The sequence below is a fragment of the Hemitrygon akajei genome, chromosome 2, assembly GCF_048418815.1.
Source record: "Hemitrygon akajei chromosome 2, sHemAka1.3, whole genome shotgun sequence".
In the NCBI taxonomy this organism is placed as follows: domain Eukaryota; kingdom Metazoa; phylum Chordata; class Chondrichthyes; order Myliobatiformes; family Dasyatidae; genus Hemitrygon; species Hemitrygon akajei.
In genome coordinates this window covers 209556164-209569736 of record NC_133125.1, presented here as the reverse complement: position 1 = coordinate 209569736, position 13573 = coordinate 209556164, and the positions used below count along the sequence as shown (strand labels likewise).

Sequence of the window (13573 nt, the reverse complement as noted above, 5' to 3'; positions counted from 1 at the left end):
ACTGAATCAATCTGTAATATAATCCTTTACCTTTCGAAATTTCACATAGTCGTTTTGATCTATCTTTTCCTGTAATTTTGAAATTTCCTCCTGAATATAATTCAAATTTTCTTGAATCTCTTGTAGATTTTTCTCCATTGGATTTACAATCCTTGCCTCTTCTTCCCTGAGATCTCGGAGTAAGTGCTGCTCTTTCTCAATGAGAATCCAGTGTAGTTCAGCAAACTGGGATGTGATGTGGGACTGAAGGATGCCTGACTGTTCCTGTCATTAAATGTTATATTACTGTATTGCAGGTTCCAATATGAAAGGTGACCATTCAGCCCATCAGTCTGGAGAACAGAATCACGGAGCACAGGAAGAAGTCTATCAGCTCACTTGGTTGGTCCAGCTACGTATCTACCTACTGTTACGGATTCAGCAACAATAAGTATATAAGTGAGGCAGGGTTTTTTCTAATAACAAATAAAACATTTATTAAACACTGAAAAACAACCCCCCAAAAAGTAAACAAACAGCTAACGCAACCGGAAGTCAGCTGCTGTGCGGCAGCTTAAACAGTTCTTAAAGTGATAAAGTGAAATCAGTTCTTAAAGCGATGTTGCAAAAAGAGTTCTTCAAAGTAGTACTGTGAAAGTTCAAAATGCTTTCAGTCCAGTAAAGGAGAGACTTTTTTCAGACAATTTAAATTCTCTTTCACGTCGTGTTGCTGCGGTTCCCAGTTGAACTATACTTCTCCCGGTGAATTTATGAAGATGAAAATGAAACAGCTTAAAGGCACTGACCTTTCCTTTACAAAACTGTACCCAACCCTTTCTGCTATTATTGTAGGGGTTAACACAGGCACAGCCAACGAACTCCTTCCGAATGAGGATCAAACAAGGTTGAACCTGTTTCACCATCGAAATCAACTTTCCTCGATCTTTTAGCTCCCGAACTCCGATCTTCACTCTCCACTGATTTTTGACTGGCAATATTATAAAGAAACTGCCGGCAATGACCTTTTAAACTTTAGGCAGAAAATAAAACTCCACCTTTCAATGGAACTGCGTCATAATATTGAACCACGCAGTAGCATGGAGTCAAAATGGCAAATCCAGCCACGAACTGCCCCTCCTCACAGGGAGGGGTCCTCCTTTTATACCCTGTTGAAAAAACTGTCACATGACCTCTACTGGCGGAAAAATGATGACACTCCACCATCATAAGACCATTACCTTAAGTCCAGTATAGCTTCAACACCACTGTCATGTGACAAGTACAAGATACCCACGGGTACGTAACACAACAGTGTTCAATTTTACCAGCATTTGGTCTGAAAATCTCTTTGGCTTGAAATTCAATAGCTTGCAATGGGCATGGTATTAACTTCAATATTTGATATACCTGCATGGAATTGTAACCCTGTTTACCTTCGTAATTCAGTATCTTGTCACGATGCTTCCGAAATATTGTGAGAGAAAGCTCATTATCCCATCATTCCCACTCCCTCATTATTCCTCTGTAGCTCATTCCCTTTCACACGGCCGTTAACTCCCGCGGATTCACATACCACCCTGTTTGTCTTTGTGATATGGGAGGAATCGAGGCGATGACAGGAACCAACCAGACACAGCACCCGAGTTCAGGATCTAACCAGGTCAGCAGATCTATGTGACAGCAGCACTGATTGAGCAATGTGCCGTCCTGTTATTACCCGCATTACACGGAACAACTCTACACAGGATCAGGAAATCGAAACTCACCCGAACTCCTTCAATCTTCTGTTTCTGTTGCTCCGCCATTGCCTGGGTCACCCACTTCCTTTTTGTGAGAAGTTCGAAGGAAGATTTAACCTGATCCTGGGTGGTTTTGAGAATTAGAAATAAAAGAGTTAGGCAATAAAGAAGTAAATAAGCAATCACATGATCAAAATCTGCTGCTTTTACCTTGGAAACATCAAAGGCTTCTTTAATCGAGAGGAAGTGGTGTTCTCCGTGTATCCAAGCATCTCGACAAACCAGACAGATCAGTTTCTTGTCCGTTTCACAAAACATCTTCAGTTCTTCATCGTGTAACTCGCAGTGAAGTTCCCTTTCCTTCTCTCTCTGCATCAAGTGGAACTTTCGAGCTTTCTCAGCCAGTCTTGCCAGGAGCTGACTTGGCCGGAGGGTGCGGTCTGCAAACCGAGCTCTACATTCCGGACAGGAGTTTCTCTCCTCACTTTCCCGACAGCGTGTGATACACGGACAGCAGAAGTTGTGTTCACACCGCAGTGTAACTGGATCAGTGAAGAAATCCAGGCAGATGGGGCAAATTGCCTCCTCATCAAAAAATATCTCGACCTGGCATCTCGAAGCCATGTTAGTTGCTGCCACTTCCTGATTCAGGATCTTCTCACTTTCGGGGAGCTGTTGAACCCCTAGATACACGGTAATCTTAAAGAATGAACGTAATGTTGTTACAAGTGTTCAGTGGGATGTTAATATGGCGACTTCTATCCACCCTCACTTGAAGGGGCGAGTAAACCATAAGACATAGGAGCAGAATTAGGCCATTCAGCCCATCGAGCCTGCTCCACCATTCCATTGTGGCTGATCCTGAATCCCTTCTCACCATATCCAATTGATGCCCTGACCGATCAGGAAACTATCGACTTCCACTATAAATATACACGGACTTGGCCTCCACCACAGTCTGTGGCAGAGCATTCCACAGATTCGCTACCCTCTGGCTAAAAAATTGCCTCCTTATGTTCTAAAAGGTCGCCCCTCAATTTTGAGGCTGTTCCCTCCAGTTCTCAATACCCTGACCACAGGAAACATCCTCTCCATATCCACCATAGCTAGTCCTTTCAACATTCGGTAGGTTCCAATGAGATCTCCCTGAATTCCTCTAAATTCCAGTGAATACACGCCCAAAGCTGCCAAGTGCTCCTCATATGTTAACCCCTTCATTCCCAGAATCATCCTTGTGACCCTCCTCTGTGCTCTCTCCAATAATAACACATCCTTTCTGAGATATGGGGCCCAAAACTGTTGGCAATACTCCAAGGGCAGCCTGACCAGTGTCTTATAAAGGCTCAGCGTTATCTCAGTGTTTTCCCACATTCCCCATCATTGAGATTAGTCTGACTGGCCTATAATTTCCTTTCTTATGCCTTCCTCCCTTCTTGGAGGGTGGAGTGACATTTGCAATCTTCCAGTCCTCCAGGACCATGCCAGAATCAAGTGATTCTTGCAAGATCATGACCAATGCATCCATTATATCTTCAGCAACTTCTCTCAGGACTTTATGATATAGTCCATCTGGTCCAGGTGATTTATCCACCTTAATAACTTTGAGTGTGCCTAGCACTTTTTCCTTCGTAATGGTAATGGCACTCACTCCTGCTCCCTGACACTTTCGGACCTCTGGCATATTGCTAGTGTCTTCCATAGTAAAGACTGATGCAAAGTACCCATTAAGTTCATCTGCCATTTCTTTGTCCCTGTTATGTGTGATGAGCAAACCATGGGAAGATGGGGTCCAGAGTTGACCCCTCTGTGAACTATGCTGCTAACGAGAGAGAGAGAGGTAAAGAGGGAGAGAGACACCATGCTGCACATGCTGATAATGAAAGAGAAAAACAAGGATTTATAATTATGGCTTCTTCGCTAATTGTTGACTTTACTTCCAAGTACTTTGCCTGCTTGTGTGAATCCCTGCTGACACAGCAGAGTGGTGCCAGGTGCCTGCTGAGACAGCAAGGAGTGGCCCAGTTTGATGGACATGGACATGGTCAGTTGATGGATGGCATGCCACTGGACACTGAAGGAGCATTGTGCACCCACAGGAAGGTGGGGGCTTGGAGGATCGATTCGGGGGAATCGATCAGAGGCTCACAGTGTGTGAATGCAGGCCTGTGGGGGCTTGTGTGTGTGTCCACCCTCGCCTGGGTGACGAGCCCACCACTGAAGAACGGTCTGGCCGGGAACGGAGGGGTCATAATCGGTGACCTCAACGGTACAACGGAACAAGAAGACAACGGAAGGTTTGCCTGCTGCAGCTGTTCAACTCTCACTCGCTCTCTCTCTCTCCAACGTCACAACAGCAACTACCTCAACTTAAACTGAACTGAACAGAACTCTGCATTATCTTAGACTATTCATTTACCCCTAGACCTTGATAGAACTTGGTTTTAATTTATATTTCCACACTTCTGTATATATCATTGCTAACCTGTTTTATATGTAAATTTGCATTTTTGATACTGTATTGCTTAGTTTACTAATAAACACTTTTAGTTACAGTACCACCGGACTCCAACGTATCATTCCATTTCTGCTGGTTTGGTAACCCGGTCACGGGGTACGTGACAGTCCCCCATTACTACTTCACCGGCATCATTTTCCAGTGGTCCAATACCAACTCTCAGCTCGCTTTTACTCTTTTTATAACTGAAACACTTTAAGTATCCAGCTTTATATTATTGGCTAGTTTGGCCTCATATTTCAACGTTTCCCTTCTTATAGCTTTTTTTTTCGTTGCCTTTAGTTGGATTTTAAAAGCTTCCCAATCATCCAACTTCCCACTCACTTTTTGGTACCTTATATCCTTGGCTTTATGCAGCCCTTAACTCTCCTTGTCTGCCATGGTTATCTACCCCTGCCATTTGAAAACAACTTCTTATGTGGGACATATCTGTCCTGCGCCATGTGAACTATTCCCAGAAACTTCAGCCATCTCTGCTCTGCCGTCATCCCCGCCAATATCCTCCTCCAATCCACCTGGGCAAGCTGCTCTCTGATGCCTCTATAATTCCCTTTATTCCATTGTGATATTGATACATCTGACTTGTGCTTCTCCCTCTCAAATTGCAATATGAATTCAAACATATTATGATCACTGTCTCCTAAGGGTTTGTTTACATTAAAATCTGGGTTATTACACAACACCCAATCTAAAATAGCCTTCCCCAAGTAGGTTCAAGCATGAGCTGCTCAAAAATGTTATCTCATAGGCATTCAACAAATTCCCTCTCTTGCGATCTGACACCAACCTGATTTTCCCAATCCTCTTGCATATTGAAGTCCCCCATTACAATTATGACTTTACCCTTATTACATGCCTTTTTCAGCTCCCTTTGTAATCTCAACCCCACATCTTGGCTACTATTTGCAGGCCTATGTTTGATTCCCTTAATGGATTTTTTACCCTTGCAGTTACTTAACTGCACCTACAAAAATTCAACATTCTCTGACCCTATGTCACATCATTCTAAAGATGTAATTCCATCTCTTACCAATAGAGCCACACCACCACCTATGCCTTCCTGCCTGTCCTTTCCATACAAAGTATATCCTTTGATGTTAATCTCCCAACTATGGCCTTCTTTCAGCCATGACTCAGTGATGCCCACAATGTCATACTGACCAGTCTCTAATTGTGCCATCTTATTCTGAATGCTACATGCATTTAAATACAGCACCTTCAGTCCAGCATTCTTTGCTCTTTGAATTTTGCCTCTGTGGTACAATTTAACTCTTTGCTCTTTCTGCATTTGTACCCAATCATTGTCTTGTTCTTCCTTATATTCATGTTACACCCATCATCTACTTGTAAACCTGCTGGCTCATTCTCAGCTCTATCACACTGGTTCCCACTCCCCTGCCATATTATCTTAAAACAATCCCAAATGCTCTAGTAAATTTGCCCACAAAAATATTGGTTCCTTTCTGATTCAAGTACAACCCATCCTTTCTTTGCAGGTCCCACCTGCTGGAGAAGAAGTAGAAATCTGAATCCCTTCCCCCAGCTCCAGTTCTTCAGAAAAACATTTGTCTGCCACCTCATTCTATTCTTATCCTCACAGTTGGATGACACAGGCAGCAATCCCGAGATTACTACCCTTGTAGTCCTGCTTCTTAGCTTCCTGCCTAACTCCCTATATTCTTTCCTCAGGACCTCCTCCCTTCTTCTTCCTCTGATGTTGCTACCATAGGTACCACAACTTCCAGCTGCTCACCCTCCCTTCTCAGGATATTTTGGATGCGTTCAGAAACATTGTGGACCCTGGCACCTGGGGGGCAAACTACCATCTATGTTTCCTTCTCGCGTCCACAGAATCGCCTATCTGTCCCCCTGTCTATACAGTACCCTATTACTGCTACCATCCTCTGCAGTTCAGCGTCACGTCTGAGCCAGAGGGTCAGACTCGGTGGCAGAGACATGGCTGGTGTTGCTTCCCCATGTAGGTAACCTCCCACCCCCACCAACAGTACTCAGGATGTAATATTTATTGTTGCGGGAGACAGTCATAGGGGTGTCAGAATTTCTCCCTTACCTCTTCTGACAGTCACACATTTATCTGTCTCCTTGGGGTGACCATCTCCCTGTAGCTTCTGAATATCACCTCTTCAAAGTCCCTAACAAGCTGAAGGTAATCGAGCTGCAGCTCTAGTTCTTTAACACTGTCTCTAAGGAGCTGTATCTCGATGCACCTGAAATGAAATGAAACATCTTGATTGTCGTTGCTTAGTACAATTTTTATGCACCAGTACAGCGAAAATGAGTTTGCAACTCTCACACTCAACACTGTAAAACAACAAATAAAATAAATAAACAATAAATAAAATCAGGTAACCAGCCGGTACAAGCAATGTCCAGCAGTACAAAAGCACAACTCAGATGCACCTGGTCCAGATGTGGCTGTCTCCTGGAAATTCCACATCTGACACCAGAAAAGAACACTGGCCCTGTAGACTGATCCACAGTCTCTCAAGAGTTAAATCAGAAAGAAGAAACGAGTCCTAAATACAGACACAAGAATATCTGCAGATGCTAGAAATCCAAATGAACAATTCTCCTGTGTGCTGTTCTGAATGCAGATGATACTGACAGAATAAAGAAGCAGATACAATAGTGGCATTTCAGAGACATAGAGACAGAATCGTGACTCTGTAGGGGAAGGAAGGCTATCAATTAGAAGACATTTGGTTTACTTGGCATCGCGCTCGGCACAGATAGTGAGGCGGAGAGTCTCTTCATGAGCGGTTCTGTTCCCTTCTGTGTTCTGTGAAACCGGTAACGAGGCTGGAGGGAGGTCTTTGTCCATCCTCATCCGAGATTCAAGATGGTTTAATGTCACTTCTAGTAGACAAGTGTAAACGAGAGTGAAATAATTGATCCTCAAAATCTGATGCACCACAAAAACATAAAGATCACAATAATAATTTAAAAATTTAATAATTCTAATTATGTAAGGTAGCTGATATACATAGATTGATTGCATATGTCCATGATGTGGCTCTGAATGGAGCTGCGGGCAACAGGTCTCACTGCCCGACAAATGCAATCCCCTCGTCAGATCACCCAAGTCCATGTTAACCCGGGCCCTGTCAGGTCAAGTCCATGTCCATGACTTGGTAAAATACAGGCGCTCATTGCTCTCCCTGGATTTCTCTCAACTGTCGGGGGACGGAGGCAAAACCCAACAGCATCAAAATTGATGAGAAACACTTATAGAAGAGATTAAGAGATTTCCTCCGAATAGAAATATCAAATACTTGCATTTTTATGATGAGGGAGTTGGTTTAAAGGAGATTTTCTTTCACACAGAGGCTTGCGACTCCCCCTCCTCCTCGGAACGAACTACATGACGTGGTGGTGGAAGCAGATACGGCGCAGATTAAGAGCGTTTGAAATAAGAACTTGCCGGGTATGAAGAGATAAGGATCGTCTGCAGGCGGAAGGGATTTAATTTGACATTTTGCATTTTGGGTCGAAAAACCTGCTCGTGTGCTGTCCCGTGTTCAATCTCCCTTCATAAGTGAAAAGCTGACACCCCTGCAACATCCTGACTAACCTCCCCTTCACCCTTTCCAGTGCAATCACGGTGTGCGGGGTAGGGGAAGGGGTCGCCTGTTCATCGGTTCTCGGCCTTTTGGCTAAGATCAAGTGTAGTATCTGTTCTTATCAGATCGGAAGGCGGAGAAGGTTTTGCGCTGACGCAGAGGTGGATCCTAATGCTGATTGGCTCCCAATCTAACACCCCTTTCCAGCGACGACAACGACAGCGGTTAACAGGATGGCTGAAGATAGCAGCGCATCGGCCCGAGGCCCGGGCATCAGGAACACTGTCCGGCTGACAGTGCGAAGCCAGAGCGAGGGCAACGGATTCACGAGAGTGACCTTCATCCAGAAGATCCTGATGGACTGCTGTGGTTTTACGATCGACGACATCTACTGCGTCCAGGACTTTGCTGGGTTCTTCGGTGTCACCTTCCGACGACCCGCAGGGTGGCAGAAGCTGCTCCAGCTGTTCCAGGAGAAGGGGAGAGAAACGCCACTGTCGCTGCTGCAAGCACAGCCCCTCTTCGCTGCCGCGCAGCAGGAACGGACTGCCACCGTGCACATGTTCAACCCGTATGTGCCGGTGGCCGACGTCCTTACATTCCTCGCTCGGTATGTGGAGAGCGTAGGAGCTTGTCTGAGGGAACCGAGGCTACCTGGTCTACGCCGGGCAGCCCAGGGTGTGCCGCAACTGCGGCAAGGCGGGGCATGTCGCAGCCCAGTGCAGAGCTACAATCTACAAGAACTGCAAGGTGGAGGGCCATCTCACCAAGGACTGGACGCAGGCCAAGTCCTGCAATCTCTGTGGAAGCACCGACCACCTGTACAGGGCCTGTCCGAAACGTGCCGGCACCTATGCACAGGTGACCAGGGGAGGTGCTGACACTGGAAGGGCCCAGGCAGGATCGGATGTACCCGCCACCCCTGCAGAAGGCGGCGCCCGAAGCAACGGAAGACGCCAGCAGAGAAGGCGTCGCCACCCCGAGAGCCCCCACCCCCTCGCAGACAATCCAGGACCTTCCACAGGAAAAGGAGGAGGAGTCCATGGAGGAGGGAAGAGCCGAGGGGGAGGAAGGCTGGAACATTGCGGGCAAACGAAAGAAGGCCCAAAAAGCTCCGGCCAGACGACAGAGGGCAGAAAGAAAGGAGGGCGTGAAGAGAAGGGCAGGGGACCACGCAGCCCCCAGCAACCTGCCCGCTTCAGACGAGGAAGGAGTTGGGGGAGGCCAGCAGCAGTCCCAGAAGACGAAGCGGCGGACCAAGCCGGCGGAGAGGAGGAGAGAGAGTGAGGAAAGTCTGCTGACCACCCCCCCCCCCCAAGCTCAAGCACAGGAGGCGGAGACCACCATAGACCCCCAGCTCCGGGAACCCGGGAGCGGAGCCACGTATGGCGCCTCGCAGCCTGAAGGGGCAGCAGGCCTGGGAGACACCAAGCTCCCAGGCACAGAGCAGGAACTGCCACACCCAGGGGAGAATAACCCGCAGTTCCTGAGCCAACAGAAGGTGAAGGACTTCGCAGAGGCCGTGGGCATGAAGGCTCAGGACTGCGAAGGAAAGGACAGTGTGCTGTTAAAAATAAAGAACTTTAATGGCGGACATTTCACTGGCATCTGTCAATGTGCGCAGTCTGAAGAGTACCGGGCGACGCGTCAGCACGCTCCAGTACTTGGACTCGGTAAAGGCCGACGTGACCTTCCTCCAGGAGTGTGGACTGCCACACCTCCACAACTACCGGAGGTGGTCGCGTTGGTGGACCCGGGGTTTGTCGGTGTGGTCGGGGGGCAACGACTGTCGCGCTTCCGGCCTGGGGATTCTGCTACGGGGAGGCAACTCCTCAATCACCCAAGTCAAAGAGGTGGTTGCCGGGCGCCTCCTGGTAGCAGACGAATACCGGGGCACTCCGCTCCGGCTGATCAGCGTGTACGCATCCCCCGTGCGGAGCGAGTGGCTCCCACCGCTGCTGGTGACGGCCCGGCCGGTGGTTCTGCCCGGAGACTTCAACTGCAACATTGATGCGGCTGGACGATCCGGCAGCGCCGACGGCAGGCCGGACAGTACCTCCAGACTCCTGATGGGAACGGTAAAGATAGCCAAGCTGTGTGACGCCTTTGGCGCCCCCACAGGTGCAGCTCAGCCGCAAGCCACCTGGACACGACCGGACGGCTCAGCCCGTTCCCGGGTCGACTTCCTCTTCCTGTCAGAGCCCCTCACGGTCAGAACCACCCACGTCACGCCGGTGTTCTTCTCTGACCACTGCCTCCTGCGAGCCACCTGTCACCTGCGGGAGGACCGGAAGTCAGGGAGGGGGACGTGGAAGCTGAACGTCAAGCTGTTGACCCCAGAGAACATCGGGGAACTAGAGAAGGAGTACACAGGTTGGAGAACCTTGAAAGCCTTCTTTGATTCCCCGTTTCACTGGTGGGAAGCCCCCAAAGAGAACATCAAGAGGTTCTTCATCCGCAAGGGTATCCAGAGAGCAAGGCAGGGGCAGAGGGAACTGCGTAAACTCCAGACAGAGTTGCAGCAACTCCTCCTTCTGCAGTCGATGGGGGCGAATGTCAGGGAGGAACTGCGGGAGGTGAAGGGCCGGCAGGCCCAGCACTTTGCTGCCGAGTCCTCCAAGATCATCTTCCGATGGAGGGTCTGAACCGTGGAGCAGGACGAGACGTGTTCACGATTCCTCTTCCAAAAGATGCACAGGGGGAGCTCGGTGATCCACAACCTTAAGGAAGAGGACGGCTCAGTCGCGTCCTCGCAGTCAGACATACTGAGGATCTGCAGGTCCTTCTATACCGGTCTGTACGGAGAAAAGGCCACAGACTCCACAGCCTCCCGCAGCTTCCTGTCGTCTGTCACGCAGGTCTTAGACGACGGCAAGCGGGAGAGTCTGGAGCAGCCACTGACCCTGGACGAGCTGACTGGCTCCGTCTGTTCCTTTGAGTCGGGTAAGACTCCCGGAAGCGACGGCTTACCGGTCGGGTTGTATTCGGCTCTGTGGAACCGGATGGGCCCCGACCTGCTGGAAGTGTACAACGCTACACTCCTGGCAGGCAGCGTGTCAGAATCCATGAGGTTCAGACGGACCACCATGCACAAGTCCCTGGACAACGGGGGCAAAAACGTCCCCAATGTCGCCCTCATCCTGATGGCCAGCTTCGTGTGTGGCTGCATCAGGTTGTGTGTGGATTCCAGGTACGTGGGCACCAAGTACCACTACCTGCCCAGGTTCTACCTGTCGCCCTGGCTACGAAGGATGGGTCTGGCCCCTTTCCCGCACAACACCCCTGTCAGCTGGTCGTTGCCGCCATACCTGTCCTTCGTAGAGAAGTTCTTTCAGGTCAACGCCTTTGACCAGAGGGCCATCAGGCAGTGGTCAGCACGTAAGGTCCTGCAGGCACTGCAGGAGAAGGACCTGATGGACACAGTGGGGTGGTTCCCTGAGCAGACCGTCCAGTTCATCTGGCAAAATGCCTCATCGCCAGACCTCACCAACAGGCACCAAGACCTCGCCTGGCTGGCGGTGAGAGGGGCCCTCCCAGTCCGATCCCTCCTGTACGCCCGGAACGTCGTCTCCACACCCCTCTGCACACGGGAGGACTGCAGTGAGGCGGAGTCGGTGACCCAACTCTTTGCACACTGTGGTTTCGCGGAGAAGGTGTGGAGGAGGATGGAAGGGGCTGTGTGGAAACTTGATGGTCTACCAGCACACGGAGATGTCCGTGGGGGAATGCTGCCGACTGGCACATTCTCGGCTGCAGGATACGTGCTGAGGGACGCACTCAAACTCGGTGCAGCCACCGCAAGGGCCCGGTCTAGGGTCCTCCCGTGGGAGTTGAGGTGTGAGGGGTTGGGGGTATACCCCCTGAATGTAAATATGAAAGAATAAAGTGCCACGTGGGTGGCAAAACATTAGAACTTTGAAAATGTAAAGACAGTAATGGTACCAACTGTAAAGAATTGAAAGTCTTTGAATGGTTATTGTATATAATTTTATTTTGGAATAAAGTATATTTTATTTAATTTTTAAAAAGCCTGTTCATTCACCCTGTGAGCCTCAGGCAGCTCCCTGCATTTCCTCAATGAAAACACTGACACCGTGTGGTCGGGTTCGGTAACGGGCAGTCGCTGCAATACCAATCGTGGCACAGATTTCCTTTTTTGGACAATATGCAGATTAAGATTTGGAAATTGTCACCATTCAACTACGGCAGATAATCAAATAATCTAGATTTTCAGCATTTGTATTAACTGTGTTCTAGGACGCTGGTGTGAAGAAGTAGGAAAAGATCTTTAAAATATTTGGTCGCCTTTATCTTGAGGGGTATGACTGTAGATTGGATATGGATGGCTGCGAACATTCTGCGCTTTCACATTTACGGGAAAGGACGAGGAGTGGAAGTGTCCGGTTTCGAGCCGTGTGATCTTGTTAGAAGAGGCAACCGGCGAAGGTTTTCCTCTCATGCGGCCTGGCGTGAGTCTGCTTCGAGGTGCCTCTCCGCACTTTACAACGGTGCAGGGAAAATCGCTGTGGGAAGACAACACATTGGTGAAGAAGATTGGGTAGAACAGCGGAAACTCGTGGGTCAGTAAGTAAGGACATAGTCAGGGTAGTCCGACGATAACGAGAGGAGTACCATTGATGTGGAGAGCTTCGTTAATGCGCCTCATGGTACTGCAATAGTTTGCTGAAAGTGAGCCATAATAAATTTGCTGGTAAACGATCAGTAAGGTAGTGCTTTATACTAAATTTTTGCCGAGGGATTGAGAGTCAACGAAAGAATTGGGTGTTTTATTGGAAAGAGTTTCTCCACATCACGTGTGCTGGCGCCTGAAATGTGCACAAATGCGGGATACTGGGCTGCAATGTTTGTGGGTTTCCCCGCGCCATCTGAAGACGGCGTGCAGAAAAACTTGACAGTCGAAACGGCGTAAGGCGAAGAAGCAATTGCCATATATAGGGGAAATTTTTCAGCGTTCCCAAACCCCAAAAAATGACATACAAAATCATCAAACAAAATCTAAAATAACACTAACGTGAAAAGTACAAACACGAATGATATATGCAGTCACTAAAGTAGAAATATTAGAGATAAGTTCAAGCCCCGCTGCTCGGGGCGCCCTGCTTTGCTCGCGCATTTGTGGTAACAGTAACTAGATGGATCGTGTGTAAAAATCGAAAATAGATCTGTAAAAAAAATTTGGTCGTCTTTATATTGTGGGGGATGGCTGAAGTTTGGATGTGGATGGCAGCTAAGAGTATTTTCACCCGGTACGGAGAACGTGAACATCAAGAGCTTTTGGCTATGACCCAGCATTCTTATTAGAACGCAGCGACAACAAATGTTATTAGAGTCTTCATTCCTACGCTTCGTTGGTGCCAAATGAGTTTGCTGAAAGTGAGTCGAAATGGAAAGTGGCAAAGGACAACGCTGGTCAATCGGTGTTTTATAGTAAATTTAATCTTGACTAAGGATTCCGTGTCAATGAGTGATTTTGTATATCTGCCCCGCCTGCGCTGATCAAGACCGCTGCTCTGCTATGCTTGCCCTGCTCGGGACACTGATCTGCTGGCGTGCTAGGGGCAATGTGCTTTGTTCGCGCTGCTAGGGGACTGGTCTGCTTTGCACTCGTTGCACGGGGCGCTCTGCTTTGCTTTGCTCGGGCGCTGCTCTGTCGGTCTGTTCTGACCTGCTCGCCCATTTGTGGTAGCGGTATTCTGGTCAGATCGTGTGTAACAGTAGAAAATAGATCTGTAAAATAC

At 48.5% G+C, this 13573-nt stretch overlaps 1 protein-coding gene and 1 pseudogene across 1 annotated transcript in view; one reads left to right on the top strand and one right to left on the bottom strand.

Moving 5' to 3' along the window:
- Positions 1-2342, bottom strand: part of LOC140720464 (zinc-binding protein A33-like) — a 348439-nt gene extending 346097 nt beyond the window's left edge. Inside the window, exons 1-3 of the mRNA XM_073035318.1 lie at positions 1929-2342; positions 1746-1841; positions 31-264 (exon numbers count right to left, since the gene is read on the bottom strand). Coding sequence (XP_072891419.1) covers positions 31-264; positions 1746-1841; positions 1929-2342 — 744 coding nt within the window. The remainder of the gene's footprint in view (positions 1-30; positions 265-1745; positions 1842-1928) is intronic.
- Positions 2343-7887: 5545 nt separating this feature from the next.
- LOC140722358 (U2 spliceosomal RNA) lies at positions 7888-8016 on the top strand (annotated as a pseudogene).
- The last annotated feature ends 5557 nt before the right edge of the window (positions 8017-13573 follow it).